Source organism: Panthera tigris, chromosome B2, assembly GCF_018350195.1.
Source record: "Panthera tigris isolate Pti1 chromosome B2, P.tigris_Pti1_mat1.1, whole genome shotgun sequence".
NCBI lineage: Eukaryota > Metazoa > Chordata > Mammalia > Carnivora > Felidae > Panthera > Panthera tigris.
Genome location: NC_056664.1, coordinates 143,440,417 through 143,457,202, shown reverse-complemented (window position 1 = coordinate 143,457,202; position 16,786 = coordinate 143,440,417). Strand labels below are relative to the sequence as shown.

The 16,786-nt window shown below is 39.7% G+C and overlaps 1 protein-coding gene across 11 annotated transcripts in view; it reads right to left on the bottom strand.

Moving 5' to 3' along the window:
- MAP3K4 (mitogen-activated protein kinase kinase kinase 4) overlaps nucleotides 1-16,786 on the bottom strand; it is a 109,989-nt gene that overhangs the window by 49,677 nt on the left and 43,526 nt on the right. For all 11 annotated transcript variants that reach the window (XM_042987469.1, XM_042987472.1, XM_015544311.2 and 8 more), the window contains one exon: nucleotides 9,591-10,954. In XM_042987469.1, the coding sequence (XP_042843403.1) occupies nucleotides 9,591-10,954 (1,364 nt within the window). The remainder of the gene's footprint in view (nucleotides 1-9,590; nucleotides 10,955-16,786) is intronic.

The window sequence follows — 16,786 nt, the reverse complement described above, 5'->3', positions numbered from 1 at the left end:
CTTTTCTTCAAAATGATGGAGGAAGTGTGGAGTGGCAGTAGGTACTGGCCAGGAGTTAATAACCACTGTGCTGGGATACAGATTCAAAAGTATTCATAGTATTATTCTGTCTAGTTTTACATGGGTTTGGTATTTTTCTTAACAAAATTTTCCTGAACTATGTAAAAACAATTAGGAAAAAATACAGAACGTTTTATAAGCTTGGACTACACACAAAATAAGGTGATGAAGGCTATAATAAAAATTTTAAGTTTCTGTGTAGGGAAAAACATCATAAACAAGTTAAAAGACAGTTTGAAAAAAAGATGTATAGCCATAATAAAAAATGAATATCCATAAAATATAAATAACTCCAACAGATCAAGATTATAATAATAAAAATAGAAAATGAATAAAATGAGGAAAAAGAAAATTCAAAGAAGACATATATGCGGCCTATAAACTTGACAACGGGCTCAATGTCACTAAAAGTGAGGAGAATGAAAGACTAAAAGGAAATTACAGTTTTTACTGATCATGGTTGCAAAACTGAGGACTAATGGGATTTCTCCTCCACTGTCAGGTAAAGTAAACATGAATAAAACCATTTTGAAGGGCAAGTTGGCAGTGTCTATCAAAGATTTAAATGTGCATGCACAGTGAGCTCACAATTCCATTTCAATTAATCATTCTTACGAGAACAATGAAGTAAGTTTATAAAGGGGAATGTACACAATACTCTTGGCTGCACTATTAAAAGTTAAGTGTCCCTTAAGAGTGACGTGGTTATAATCATCAGGGAAATGCAAAACAAAACCACAGTAAAATATCACCTCACACTTATTGAATGGCTATTATCAAAAGGATAAGAAGTAACAAGTGTTGGCGAGGATGTGGAGGAAAGGGAAGGCTTGTGCACTGTCGGTGGGGAGTAAATTGATGCAGCCACCATGGAAAACAGTATACGGATGTTCCTCAAAAAATTAAAAATAGACCTACCACCATCTGATCTGCAAATTTCACTTCTGTGTATTTATCCAAAGAAAATGAAAACACTAACACGAAGAGGAATCTGCCCCCAGTGTGTTCACTGCAGCCCTATGTACAATAGCCAAGATACGGAAACAACCTAAGTGTCCACCAGTGGGTGAATGGATAAAGGAAGCGTGAGATTTTATATATATGCAAAATGGAATATTATTCAGTCACAAAAAGAGAAGGAAATCCTGCCATTTGTGACAACAAGGGTGAACCCTGAAGACATTTTCCTGAGTGAAGTAAGTCACACAGACAAAGACCAACACCATATGATCTCACTCATATATGGAATCTAAAAACAAAGCAAAACAAAACTGTCCTGGGAGGCACAGGGAACAGGTGGATGGGTGCCAGCGGAAGAGGGTGGGATTTAAACAAGACAGTAAAATGGTTAAATAGGCTATGGTACATTCATATGATGGAATACCATGTAGTTGTTAAATGGAACTGAAGCACAGCTAACGACACCAACATGGGGGCAGGGGGGACAACCCATCAGTCCCAGAATAAATACAGCATTATCATTAAAAACAAAGGAGTGCACTCGTGATGAGCACGGGGTGTTTATGGAAGTGCTGAGTCACTACATTGTACACCTGGAACTCCTATCAGGCCATATGTTAACTAACTGCGATTTAAATAAAAACCTGTTAAAAATTACCCGTATCACATAACAAAGACATACATTTATATAAGCACCAAAAAAAGTCTACAAGATCCAAACCAAAGGATTTAGTACTCTGAGCAGGATAAGCAGCGACTTCATCTCTTTGTATATACGCTCAATATAGAAGTAAAACAAAAGAAGGCACATTGTCTTATAAAACGAAGGAGCAGATCAAAATACAGCTGACCCTTGAACAGCAGAGTCTGAACTGCATGCCTTCACTTACACGCAGAGTATTTTTGATAAATACAGTACAGGACTGTAAATGTATCTTCTTTTCCTTATGATCTTCTTAGTAACATTTTCTTTTCTCTTTATTGTGAGAATACAGTACATAATACATCTAACATACAAAATACATGTTAATTGTTTAGGTTATCAGTAAGGCTTCTGGTCAACAACAGGCTATTAGTAGTTAAGTTCTGGGGAGTCAAAAGTTATACACGCATTTTTGACTGTGCAAGGGGTCAGCACCCCTAACCCCCATGTTGCTCAAGGATCGACTGTAGTCTTTGTGTTAGCCTTCAAAAGTTAGTTTCTACGATTCTACGCCAGGGGCCATGTCACAGACTGACATGCCCACAGGGCCAGGTGGGTGATGCCAATGGGTGAGCGAGGGAAAGGTGACGGTAAGAGAACAAGAAATGATGGGCACTGTGGTCAGCTGGAACCCGCCAGATGCTACCACGTGGGAATGCAGGCCCAGTGGCGACAGACCTCCTCCCAGGACTTTAAGGAAAACAAAAAAATCCAGATATTCATGTAACATCTTGTAATTTTTTTAAATGCTAGCCACTAAGTCAAAAAATACTCAAAGCGCAAGGCGGGACAAAATATAAATTCAGGAGGCAGTATAGTGTAAGGATTAGGAGCACAGCTTTACAGCCAGCGCTGGGTTCGCGTCCTGGCTCTGCCATACTGGGTGACGACCAAGTTACTTGACCAACCCGCCTCCATATATAACAAGTACTCAGTTAATGGCAGCTACTAGCCTTGCTGCTGCTGCTGCTGCTGCGTCGTCATCACAGGATCCAGTTCTCCACTGCAAGCTGATGAGTTCTCTCCTTTGATCTTTTTCATCTTACATCCGGTTTCACTCAGTTGGCTCACCGCAGTCAAAAATAACACGGAACAAATTTCTATCTTCCCTCAAGTAAATATGCTTCTTTTAAGAAAACAGAAAACTTATAGGCAAGTGAGCAGTATGTGTTCATTGGCTTGCCACTTACTCAATTAAAAAGTTTGTCATTAAAAAAAATTTTTTGACAAAGGGGGTGCCTGGGTGGCTCTGTCGGTGGAGCATCTTCGGCTCAGGTCACGATCTCACGGTCCGTGGGTTCCAGCCCCGCGTCGGGCTCCGTGCTGACGGCTCGGAGCCTGGAGTCCGCTTCGGATTCTGTGTCTCCCTCTCTCTCTGCCCCTCCCCTGCTCACACTCTGTCTCTCTTTCTCTCTCTCAAAAATAAACATCAAAAAAATAAAATAAAAAATAAGTAATAAAAAGTTTGTGTAACTTTACTAATGCAATCAGACAGGTGATGACTGAAGCAAATGAATAATTAACTACGATAACTGTATTAATGAACACCGATCTGGAAGGCGGGGGTAGGGGAATACCGTAGCCTACTTAGTGTCTCCCATGGGCTTAGTCCGAAGCGCACTGCGCTGGTCCCGCTCCGTGTGAAGCACGTTGGAGGGTAAAGATGTCGATGCTCATGTCCTACCCCAAGAGATTCTGATTTGCCCTATAACCCAAAAGGGCACGAGTACGTGTATTTTCAAAAGCTCCCTGTGTAACAGTGATGTGCAGCCAGGTCTGGACACCACGGGCACAGTTTAAAGTCCGGGATCCAAGGGTCCTGGGTGTAAAGCCCTCCGACAATCAACAGCTCCTGTGATTTGGAGCAAGTTACCTACTCCCCTTATTTGTGAAATATGGAATGAACACCACCCCTTCCTTGGGTTGTTGTGCCTGGCACAAGGCAAGACTTGAAAACGAGTAGCTGTTGTTGCTACATGTCCTAGCTTCTACAGGCTTTGTCCGCTCTGAATACAAAAGGCAACCTCTCCAGGGCTGCTTGTGCTTATAGGAAAAGTTAGCATAATTATATATATTCTTGGATCATAAGGCAAACAATATTTTTTTGGCCATTAAACTTACGATAAATACATCATCATTTCTAACTCAAAAGAGAGTTAATTTATAAAGTAACCAAAACTCCTCCTTAGGATTTGAGGTAATATGCATGGTAACATGCAATGAGTCAGGCAACTAAATTTTTTTATACACTAAAGTAAAAATTTTCATTTTATCTTTCTCTTCTTCCGAAAAGGTATAAATTTCAGATGGTAAAACAAAAAGGAAGCAACAGAGAATAACCATATCACAATCTGTGGCTCCAATATTTTATGGGCATTTGACATTTTAAAAAATGCACAAAACTCACAGATCTATACAACACAAAAAGTAAACTTTATGGTAGGTAAACTTGAAAAAATCAACTAGGACACTGGGGAATCCCAGGACAGAAGGCAGACTGAGATTAAGTGAATCTAGCTTGGGGCGCCTGGGTGGCTCAGTTGGTTAAGCGACCGGCTTCCACTCAGGTCATGATCTCATGATCTGTGAGTTCAAGCCCCACATCGGACTCAGAGCCTGGAGCCTGCTTCCAATTCTGTGTCTCCCTCTCTCTCTGCCCCTCTCCCACTCATGCTCTGTCTCTTTCTCTCAAAAATAAACAAACAAATAAATAAATCTAGCTATGTTGCAAATGTATGCTATAACCTCACTGAAGAAGCTGGAGGAAACTGGTAACCTAACTGACTGGTAAATTCTGTTGTGACACTCTGAGACTAAAGACAAAACAAACTGTACCTAAATGCTGTACTCTAGCTGGCCAATTTATTCCTCCCAGGGGTCCTGGTTAGTGCTTCTGAAACCACTTTACACGTATCCTCCAGCTGCACGAATATGCCAATGAACTGCAGTCACGGGAGCCAGGTTTCCCACTGCCAGTGAGCAGAGGAGGGAGGCTGGATGAAACTTGTGGTGCTGGATTAGACCGCAGACATCAACCGGAACTCATGTTTATTTTCAACAGACAGACAGACAGACAGGTAGGTAAGCAGACAGACTGATCGATCGATCGATCGATAGAGAAGGAATTGCAGATCTGTGCATACACGTGGGCTGAAAGACGTACCTATATTTTCTAACTCTATCACTGAAGGGCATGGAAGAATGACACCTGACAGTAACATCCAGGGCCCAGATCTTCATTTCTAAATACCACACTCCAATAAAAGGAACCAGAGCTCCTCGGGGAAACGGCTGACCTCAGGACCGCAACAGGAAAAATAAAGGATGATGCTTTAAAATAAGAAACTGCTCAAAAAGCAAAACCATACAAAAAAAGATGCAGGCATGTCAAAAGGACCCAGAAGCCAACTGAAAGAGTTCCGATGGCTAAAGCAGCAACAATCTGAGCAACGAAATAAAGAACAATATTATGAGATTACGACCCAAGAAAAAAATAAAAATTTATGACTCCACACAGAGACATAAATAAATGGGAGAGAAGAGGTAAATCTTTCAAACAGAAGAACTGCAAATAATACATGTAGATATTCCCTCCTCCTGGAGGTGGAGATTCCTACAGGAATTCCCCTCCCCTTAAATGCGGGTTCCATTTAGTGATTCACTTCAAAGAATACAGCATGGAAAGGGAAAACTGCTAACTTGTGGAGGAACCTGGCAGACACCTTCACGGGGTGATCCAGGTTAACATGACCAACGATATTATGATGCCATGAGAGTGGCATTCGCGCCCAAGCCTAAGAACCCAGTCTACTCTTGAGAAACCATCAGACAAACCCAAATTCAGGGACATGCTACAAGCCACCCAGATCATGAGAAACAAGGGAAGACTGAGCAACTACCACAGATCACAGGAGACTAAGAAGATGCGACTAAATGCAATGTGCTGTCCTTGACTGGGTCCTGGAACGGAAAGGGGACGTTAGTAGAAAAATAGAAACCCAAATAATGTCTGCAGTTAGTCAGCAGTATTTTATACCAATGTTAATGAATTGATTTCGACAAATATAGCAGAGTTAAGTAAGATGTCAGCATCAGAGGAAGCAGGATAAAGAACATAAATGAAAACTGTACTATCTACGAGTTTTCCCGAAGTCTAGAATCAACTGAAGATTACAAGTCTTTAAATTTAAAGATTCTGAAATATAATAATAAAATTTTAGAGAAAAACTGCTTTATAAAGCATGTTGATAAGCCAAAGGAAATTAAACATAAGATCACATTATTCATAAACACTAATTATAAGTAACTTAATCACGAAGAATAAAAATACAAAGACATAGTCAAGAAAAATCAAATATCATGAGTATATTTCCTCCTTTCTACAAAATCCTTCGACTATATTCATTACTATTATCACATAAGCCATAAATACAGTGCAAAGTAGAAGATATGTGTTGGGTACAACGTGTGGCACCAGATGGTCAAGATGTTTCTAACAATTAAGAATGAAAATAAAACCGTCTTTAAACCTAAAGGCTATACACTGCTTAAAATGTACCTTGAAAATGTCTGAGTATTCGGCAGAGATTGCAGAGATAAGAAGGTTAAATACACTTTAAAAATAAAAATATAAAACAGTCTAGCCCATATTGACTTACAGTTAGCTTCTAAAGAGAAAAAAAATTTAACAAAACTTATAAAAATTAATAGTTCATAGTCGGCTTCTATAGCATTTTACTATGTATACAAATACCTTTTTAAGCCTCACAACAACCCTGTGAGGTAGGTAGTGAAGTAATATTATTGCCATTTTACAGACGCAAAGGCTAAGGGTCCGAAAGATTAAGTTATTTACAAAGTCATGTGGTGAGAAAGACCCACACCAAGGAATGGAATCCAGTCACTTGATTTCAAAACTGCAACTCTTCCTCCAAAATACTTAGTCAAAGTCTAAAACAAACCAAGAAGGTAAGTCTATATATAGTCATGCGTATACATACACACCTCCCCTTATAGAAATGATGTTCCTCAAATGGAAATAAAAAGAAGTCTTCCTTTCCCACGGAGTTAATTATAATTCTGGGGCCTCATCTTTTATTAGTTTGGACTGATCTCTAATACAGAAGAATTTCTACTTCAGCTCTCGGTTACTCTTTCGTTCTTTGACAAACACATTTTATGACACAAAACCTGAAACAGCAGGGGCTTCTGTGCTCCATTTTTGTTGTGAAAAGCAAACACTATCCAAAAAATTCTAATAAGCAGCCTTTAACTCCCACGCTTTATGAGCTCTGAATCTGTGTGTCTCCTCTTTTCCCTAACAAGGATAACCTTCTCAGTTACATCTCAACTGGTCAAACCGAAGGCAGGCAACTGTGATGGGAACCCATCTGTACTCAGCTTGAGTTCTAATACAAAATGTAGTGCACTCATCACCCATTCTCAGCCTCTTTCTTGTTCCAACACATCTAAGGGACGCAAAGCTCTACTGTTAGCATCGACAGTTCACTGCCACGGAGGATCCCCAAGGGAGAGGGAGACAATCTGGGGGGAGGGGGGAGTTTAAAGCAGTCGTATGAAGCCCCCACATGCGTCCCGGGGCCCTTACCATGAGCCCCCCTCTCCTGTGAGATCCACTGAATTAGAGGTGAGGTAATGCTGCCAGAGCCGCTCCATTCATATCACTTCAAAAATAGTGCTTCACAATAAAAGTTAATCATCGACCCTGTCTTGCCCACATGTGTCCTCACTGGAACTGACCCACTCCAGCCAAAAACCTAGACCAAAGTCAGCCATTCCCCATCTGAAGTATCTGGCAAATCCTTATTCCGTATTTAGTTTGGTTCTACTGATTTTGAAACCTGCACTATAATGAAATCATACAAAACAGTGATTCAGGAGCTCAAAGGGAAAAAAGTCATTTGCCCTAATTAAAAGACGTACATAAAAAATCAGAGTTAAAATACTGTCCAAAGAAAATCTCATAACAAATGCACTTTTAAGACATCTAATTAAAATAATAATCAAAGTAAACTAACTTCTTATAGCTACAAAGTACTGATTCCTTTTGCAAACATCTTGCTATATTATGTTAATGTCTTACCCCTTCTCCTAGAGGTTCACGATCTAGTTCACGAACAATAAAAATCTTACAAACTGAGGCTCTCGTCCACTGTTTCCGATTATAAAAAAAATGCTGTTTTATCACCTCTCACTCCAAAGCAAGCCAGATTGTGTAAACTGAAGTTTAAAAAATAAAAATAGGGGTGGCCTGGGTGGCTAAGTCAGTTAAGCGTCCGACTTCAGCTCAAGTCTTGATCTCGCGGTTTGTGGGTTTGAGCCCTACGTTGGGCTCTGTGCTGACATCTCAGAGCCTGGAGCCTGCTTTGGATTCTGGGTCTCCCTCTCTCTCTCTGCCCTTCCCCTGCTCGCTCTCTCTCTCTCTCTCTCTCTCTCTCTCTCTCAAAAGCAAATAAAATAAAAAGTTAAAAAAAATTTTAAGAATAAAAATAAGGGGCGCCTGGGTGGCTCAGTCTGTTGGGCGTCTGACTTTGGTTCAGGTCATGATCTCACAGCTTGTGAGTTTGAGCCCCACGTCGGGCTCTGTGCTGACAGCTCAGAGCCTGGAGCCTGCTTTGGATTCTGTGTTTCCCTCTCTCTGTCTACCCCTCCTCTGCTCACGCTCTCTGTCTCAAAAATAAATAAACATTAAGAATAAAAATAAAAGGTGCATACATACATATGTACATAGCTACTAAAACTTAGAATCGCAACCTAACACAGGTGTAAGGGATCTCAAAGATCTGGGTGTTTCTGCTTTTAGCCAAATGAACATGCAAACTCACCACAGAGAAAAATTACTCTTTTGCTCTAAAGAACAGTATCCAACACGTGCTACTTTTTAGTCTTAACGACCTTAACAGTGAAGAATTTGAGACCTCAAGCTATCAAAATGAAATTTGTACTGTTTTCCAACCGCTTTTTCTAGGAGGCATATTCCTTTCCCAGAAATCTTCACATATCAAACCGCAGACTTGATAATCATGAAGACTTCCCTTGAACCTCCATCATCTGCGCTAATCACTAACTTTGCCAAACACAGAAGTGAACTCTTTTTTCCTTTGATCATTCTTACATTTCTCCACAACTCACATCTCTTTAAATAAAATACAGTGGCCAATGGGGCGCCTGGGTGGCTCAGTCAGTTGAGCATCCGACTTCGGCTCAGGTCATGGTGTTACGGTTCGTGAGTTCGAGCTCCGCATCGGGCTCTGTGCTGACAGCTCAGAGCCCAGAGCCTGCTTCAGATTCTGTCTCCCCCTCTCTCTGCCCCTCCCCCACTCACGCTCTGTCTCTGCCTCTCAAAAATAAAGAAACACAATAACACACAAAAAAATTAAAATACAGCGGCCAAACTGGACACACTACTCAAAAGGGAGTAAGCTATTTGCGACGAATACAGAAAGAACTATATCCATGACCTTGGATGCCATATTCATTTAAAAATATTTCAGCATCATGTTGACTTTTTTACTGACTCATATTCAGCTTGTGGTCACCCATGATTGTGGCTTTCTTCCCTCTTTATTTATACCTAGCCTGTCCTTCTCCATCCTATATTTATATGGCTGGATTTTTTTTCCCTCCACACACCACCTTCTACTTAATTCACTGAATTTCATACAGTTTTCAAAGATCCATTTCCCCATTTATTTCAGTACTTGAGAGAAATGTTTAAATCTGCAAGTTACAGTAACTACCACTTACACTTAACATATCGAGACTATGAAAGTACCAACAATCAACACAACACCTTGTAATAATGGAACTAAGGACAAGAACATACTAATGCCTACCAGAAACCTACCTCCACTGGATGGTCACTCTTTACCAGTGCTATACGTGCCCTTTGCAAGGAACCGTCCATCAGCTTGTGAAGTCTTAAAATTAACTTTCTCAACCCCATTTGCTTCAGCGCTTTGTCTACAAATGGTCTATAAATAGAAGTCAGACAGTGTCTACTAAAGCCTGCTTCCGTGCTGCAGTCTGGCGCTCCCCAGCCAACAGAATCATCCTCAGACTCCAGCCGCTCAAGCTTCTTAGACACGCAGTCCTGAGAACGGATGCTGAAACGGCGGTCAGCGGGCTGTGTGGGTTCCGGGGCCCTTGGACCAGAGAGCTCTTCTTCTTCGCTCTCGTCCGCACTACTCTCCAGCCCTTTCAACTCCCCTTCTGTGTCATCACCCTCATCTTCCGGCTCGTTGCCTTTGGATGATCGAGGGGAAGGGATTTCAAACACTGGCCAGCCAATGTCTGACAAATTCTTGATGCCCAAAACAGTGCCCATAATCCTTAACTTCTGATTTAGGTCTTTTGTGATGTTCAACCACAAACAGAGCGCCTGCACCCTGTCTTGGAAGTCTTTCGCAGCATATTTTTCGTAGTCCTTTTGAAGAGCCTGCAACGATGGATAAAGTGCTTCTATGTACTCCAGCAGCTCCATTATCCGTTTCACCTGCTCGAACGACACCCTCTGGCGTTGGAGATGCTCGTGATATGTTGAGTAACCCACAATCTTTGTTCCACGAGGGGCTCTGCGCTGCCCTTCTACTGAAGTACCATTAAAACTAGCTCCATTTCGAACAAAGGCAAAGCTCCCGTAATTCACTTTGAAAGTAAGGATTTCGTTGATAATATCTGGGATGGCTTGACGGGCTGTATACAAAAAGAGGTCCTGGTCATTAATGGTCCGTCCTGCATGCCAGGCTTGTAGCTCTAACCAGATGAGTTCGTTAGATCGGTTAAACCAGAGAGCAGACGTATTTTCCTGTCCTCTTTGCTCCCTGTCCTTCTTCTTTGAGACCGAGGTAAGCTTTAGCAGAAGTCGTAAAGTCTCAAAAAACTTCAAGCGATCTGCCGGACAGTCAGTCCTAGAAGTCTGGCGTGCAGTTCTGGCTATAGGCATGGGCACGGATACCGGAAGCTTAGCGTTGCTGCAGCCAAGACTGAGGTAAGGCTTATTAAGATCCACATCTGGAATTGATTTTTTGGGCAAAGACCCACCCACTGAGTCCAACATGAACGAGCACTGCACATTTTTCTTATGGTCGCGCTCTGTTGTCCTAAGAGCTGCTCGGATCTTTTTCTCCTGCTTATAGCTGTATTCTTCCACATTCTCCACAGTTTTTCCAGTGTCTTTGTGTGGAGGCTGGTTTGGCGCATTCATTTTTTCTATTTAAAAACAAACAAACAGAACATTATGTTACTCTAAAACGTGAAGCTACTCTCGGTATCTTCAATAAAACTGATACTCACATATACTTCTTTTTCAGGCTGTTACTGGAGACAAAATCACAGCCATTTGCTGAAAATTAAAAGATTCAGAATATATGCATCTCTAAACCTCTAAAAAGATTTTATCCATCTTCCCTGCTTTATTATACTTGCTATAGTCTCTAAGAGTCTCCGGTGGTAGCCTAGAACAAGCTGTCTACCTCTGTGCCAAAAGTGCAGTTATACAGGGAGAGAAATCGTCAGAAGTTAAGCCTTCACCTTACAAGAGACACAGCACAGCAGATCTGACAGAAACGTGGTTTAGAAAACACATCCAGGGCCGCCTGGGTGGCGCAGCTGGTTAAGCCTCTGACTCTTGATCTCAGCTCAGGTCATGATCTCACAGTTCGTGGGTTCGAGCCCCACATCGGGCTCGGTGCCGATGGCGTGGAGCCTGCTTGGGATTCTGTCTCTCCTCTCTGCCCCCCCCCCACCCCCCGCTCATGTACGCACTATAAAAATAAATAAACTTAAAAAACAGAAAACACATCCAATTCTCCCCTTTGCCGTAAACTAAATGTATTAACTCAGAGCATATCACATAAGTTTTCCGGGTCACTTTTCTCATTTGTAAAATGAAGTAGATTGAACAAAGAATCTTTAGGCACTTTCAGATTATTTTCATAAAAAACGAAAGACAAACAATAGGCAAAAATGTTATTCTCCTCCTTGGTTTCTTCTTTCCCACAAACAAATGAACGATAACATTTTGAATTTAGCATTAGCAAAAGTGAAAAGATATAGACTAAATCAGCATCACTTACCTGTACCGGCATATAAAATAATTCAAAATTAATGCAAAGAAAGTAAACACACACTTTTTTGTCAAACAACTGTAGAAAGTTCCATTAATTTAATTCCCAAGCTTTGAAATGTCCCGATTGGCATTTCTGCCGCTACCTTGCCGAAATCCCTTCACTCTGTCGCTTTGCAGACACAACGGTCTCTGGGTTCTTTCCTACTTCCCAAGTCACTCCTTTTCAAACCCCCTCCTTGCAACTTGCATCAGAAAATGTTAACGTTTCTCAGAGTTCCACTCTTCTGCCTCTTGTCTTGCTTTCCCCTCCCTCGGGGAGCTCCTTCACAGCCACTTCAGAGATCGAAACGCCCAAACCTAAATCTCCAGCCCAGTCTCCCCTCCACACCCAGGATATACTTCGTTTCATTGAATCTACGATACACATTCTCTATTTTAACATCTCTGAAATGAAAATATGTTTCACAATTAATAATGATATGAATAAGTTTTAGGAACAAACTAATAGCTTTCACTTACATTTTCTCTTTTATATATATATAAATAACATATATAACATATAACATGTATATATGTATATATGCATATATAACATATACATAAGAAGAATAAATAGCTTTTTTAAAACCTGTGTTTTAAATATCAGGAAGTATAAAAGGGTTCTTTCAGTAAATAGAAAATAAAAATTCTAAGTATGAAAACACATTGCATCATCAATTGTAAGCATTCTTTTCCTTAACACATATTATATATATGTCTTTAGACTGGGTGAAATACGGCATATTTATATGGGTTACAAACTAGTAGACCCCAAAATCAATTCACTAAAGAAAATTAGTTTAAAACCAATTTACCTTCTAATCAATTTAAATGAGAATAGTTTTAAAATAAGAATTTTAAAACAAATATTCCTAAGTGCAATATTTACATTCTATTTAATTTCCTTTATGGTCCATTAAAAAGATTTTATCTGTTTATATGGATTTTTGCTATATTTTAATATAAAAACTATTATTTTTAAATTACTGCTATTTTTTAAGCGATATAATTTTTAACTCTGGTTTTGATCTACTTTACTTCTAAATGTCTTAAAACTTGTTATGCAGTCCATTGAAGAAACTTCTTTATAATTTTGTTTCTAGCTACAAAGGCCTATCAATGCTCATTCATAAAAAATTTGCCCAGTCCAGGGCTTTCTCTCCTCTGCGATGTTTTAGCTGTGTCTTCCATGTCTTTATCGACAAAGCACACGCATACATCCATCTCTACTCAGGAGAACAACGGTTACTTGAAAGCAAAGCTAACAAGTGCTTCCAAATTTAACTCCACTACTCTTATTTTTCAAGATATGAATTTATACTATGTCACCATGAACATCATAGCACACTGTTTAAGACTAGAGAAAAAGATACTGAGTAATTTTTTACTACACTAAGTTGGAGGTGCCTACGGGATAGCCGTGTTGGTTGGAGATATCTGTAGGTGAGTAATACGGGTCTTGAGTTCAGGAAAGAAATCCAAAGATACCGATTTGGAAGTCATCAGTATATACAGACGTCATTTACTACCAGGAGAGTACATAAGAACATCCAAGAAACGTGTACAGAAGAGAGGCAATGCAGGTCTAGAAGAGAATGTTTTTTTGGTACGTGCATCCAAATAAATGGTTTTGAGTCAAAGACATCGAATACTTAAGTAACAAAAACCAATTTTTTTAGCTTAGGGTTTAGGATCCTAACAAGACTTCATAAAATGATGCAGAGTAATGTAACTGATAATGGCCAGAAAATGTTTGCATATAGTTTATAATTTGAAAGTAATAGTGAAGAGTGAAAAAGTATTACTTGGCTTATATAACTCATAAATGTTCTTCTAATCCATGATTTAAAGATCCTAAGGAAAACAAAGGGTTAACTGAGAGCGGCTGGAATGGTTTTTCATAACTCCAGAAGACTGGACTATAAACATTATGTCTAAATCTATGCTGTATTTTCTAGGAAGCTAATCTTCATAGCATGAACATATTAAGAGGAAAAACTTCTCAGCCTTGATCTTTATTTCAATAATTAAGAGGACTTAAGACCAATAAATGCCACAATCCCATGTTTCTGTATAAAAGAATCAAATTTTAGTAGCATAAAAAGCTAATTTTTGTAGATTATATAGAAATCTTGTTAAGCTTACCTCACAGCATACAAAATGGTTTATTGCACAATTTTTTTTTAAATTTTGTGTTTACATAAAGCAATGGCTTATTATTTGGATCTACAATGTGTGTAAAGAAAAGCAAATTGAGAAAGGCACAAGATGGAACAGAAAAGCTTTTTTTTGTTTGTTTTTGAAAACAAAAAACCAAGTTGATTTTAAAAAAAAACACACAAATGGAAACTGATACATCTTAATTTAAAGTTTTTTTTTACCATTTACTTATTTTTGAGAGACAGAGACACAGCATGAGCAGGGGAGAGGTAGAAAGAGAGAGAAAGAGAGAGAAGGAGAGAGAGAGAGAGAGAGGGAGAGAGAGATACAGAATCCAAAGCAGGCTCTAGGTTCTGAGCTGTCAGCACAGAGCCTGATGTGGGGCTCGAACCCACGAACCACAACATCGTGACCTGAGCCGAAGTCGGACACAACGAACTGAGTCACCCAGGCGCCCCTGATACATCTTAATTTGAAAATGATTAATTTAAACTTAAAATAGCCTTTAACTACTGTGGGGAAAAAAAAATCAATCCACTTTATCGGTAGCTATACTTTTTGAATAATGTATTTGTGATGGACAGAGGAAACACAAGCCTATTTCCTAGCAATCGGTGACCCGGTAGGCCTCTATGAAACCATAAGGGACCCATCAGTTAAGGGAGATGTAGAAATAGTAGGTGTTGAGTGGGGAGGAGTGGAGGAAGGGGGGGAGAAATAAACTGCAAGTTTAGATACAGTTCATATTCCCAAGCACTTAATATTTTGTCTTTACCCAATCTGACATGAGTATAAAACTTTTAATAATAACTTAAAAGCCCATTGATAATAGACAAGTTTCTTTCTTTATCTAGTTTTCTGTTAATACTAAATCCCTTTGCAATTAATAAAAAGTCAAATACAAATAGTTTCTGAAAAGGAGAATAAATCAAAAGTATACAGAATGTATTACATGAAAAAATTCTAATTATAGTATTACAAAACTAGTTCATAATAACTTAAGCAAGACTAATGGAACATCTAATCTCCTGAGTAGCTATAAATTAAATGGTGTGATTTGGTCAGTGCAGTTAAAGTGATCTTCCAGATAGTTACTTTTTCCTTTGGCCAATCACCAACAATTCCTGCCTAATGAGAAGAATATGAAAGGAAAAGAAAAAAAAAATTATAATGAAACCCAAAGCAACCAATGACAAGCAATATGGTTCGCTTGTTTAAACAGAAATGAGACATTCAACCGAATTCTCCCACCATCCATATCTAGAACTGGCTCGTTAGAATATATAGAAAATATATTTTTTATCAAGTCCCTGTAATACTTAGGCTCTCCCATCTGTGCACTGTCCAAATGCAAAGCAACGGCCTTCCTCAAGCTCTCGGATGAGTAAGCGTAAGCAGATGGCTGCCCCTTACCTTTAAGTGGGAGACGATCATTAGAGCAGTGACGTCCTGGGTGATCACACAATGTCAGCAATCTGCAGGGGCTCAGAGATGGAATTCGAGGTTCTAAAATTTCGGTCAACACTAAGAATCACTTGGATTCTTGCTAGAATGCGGATTCCTGGGCCCACCCCCAGTGTCTCTGATTCAACCTGGCTAGAGCGGCAGCACATCGGAGGGAAACACTGCTTTCTTCAATCCCCTCCCTTTCAAGGTAGAAGCTGTACAGAGATTGTTGTCATCTTCACAACAACACTGTGAGGAAGACCACCATGGAACACAGAGACAGACAGGAAATGTCAGGACGGGGATCCCGACCAATGTTCATACCATCACTCCACCGTTACACCTGTCACAGGTGCTCACGGACCAGCACTAACCGTCCAACGAAAGGTTAGACACTGAGGGTCGTAAATAACAGATTATAACAGGTGATCCATAAAGGCTTGAAGTAAGACCACATGCTTGACTGGGGCCTTAAAGAATGGAAGGAGCTGAAACAAGGGTATTAAGAAAGTCAAGAGCATCTTTGAAGCCAGAGAAGATCAAGAAAAAAAGGAAGAAAAGAAGAGAACTTGGCTGAACAGTAAGTCTGTATAAGAGTAGCCTGGAAATATAAATTACAACTTTAACTATCAGACTGAGTTTAGACTAAAGAGCTGAAATGCAGATTTTTAAATCCACGCTAGTTAACAATGAACAATCGTGTGACTGACTACACAGCAGACCCCCTAAACACGAAGGGTTTGAACTGTGCAGGTCCACTTATACACAGATTTTTTTTTTAATACTGTAAATTTTTGATAAATACTGTAAATTCCCTTAAGTTTTCTTACTTTTTTTCCTCTAGCTTACTGCACTGTGAGAATATAGTACGTAATACATACATAAATACACGTGAGTTGATTCCAGTCAACAGTAGGCTATGAGGTTAAGTTGTTGGGGACTCAAAAGTTATACACCAATTTTTGTGCACAAGGTTGGCCCCCTAACACCTCCCCTGCATTGTTCAAGGGTCAACTCTATAGACTGAATTAGACTTTTATCAGTTCAATTTTATAGCAGTATTATAGTCTTTCAAAAAAAAAAGTTGCCGAGGCACCTGGGAGGCTCAGTTGGTTTAAGTGTCCAACTCTTGATTTCGGCTCAGATCATGATCTCAGGGCCATGGGATCGAGCCCCACATCGGGTTTTGCGCTAAACATGGAGCCTGCTTGAGATTTTCTCTCTCTCTCTACCCCCTCTCCCGCTTGCACTCTCTCTAAAATTAAAAATTAAAAAAAAATTTTTAAGTGCTAATCCTACTTTTAGCAATAAACACTTTTACACACACA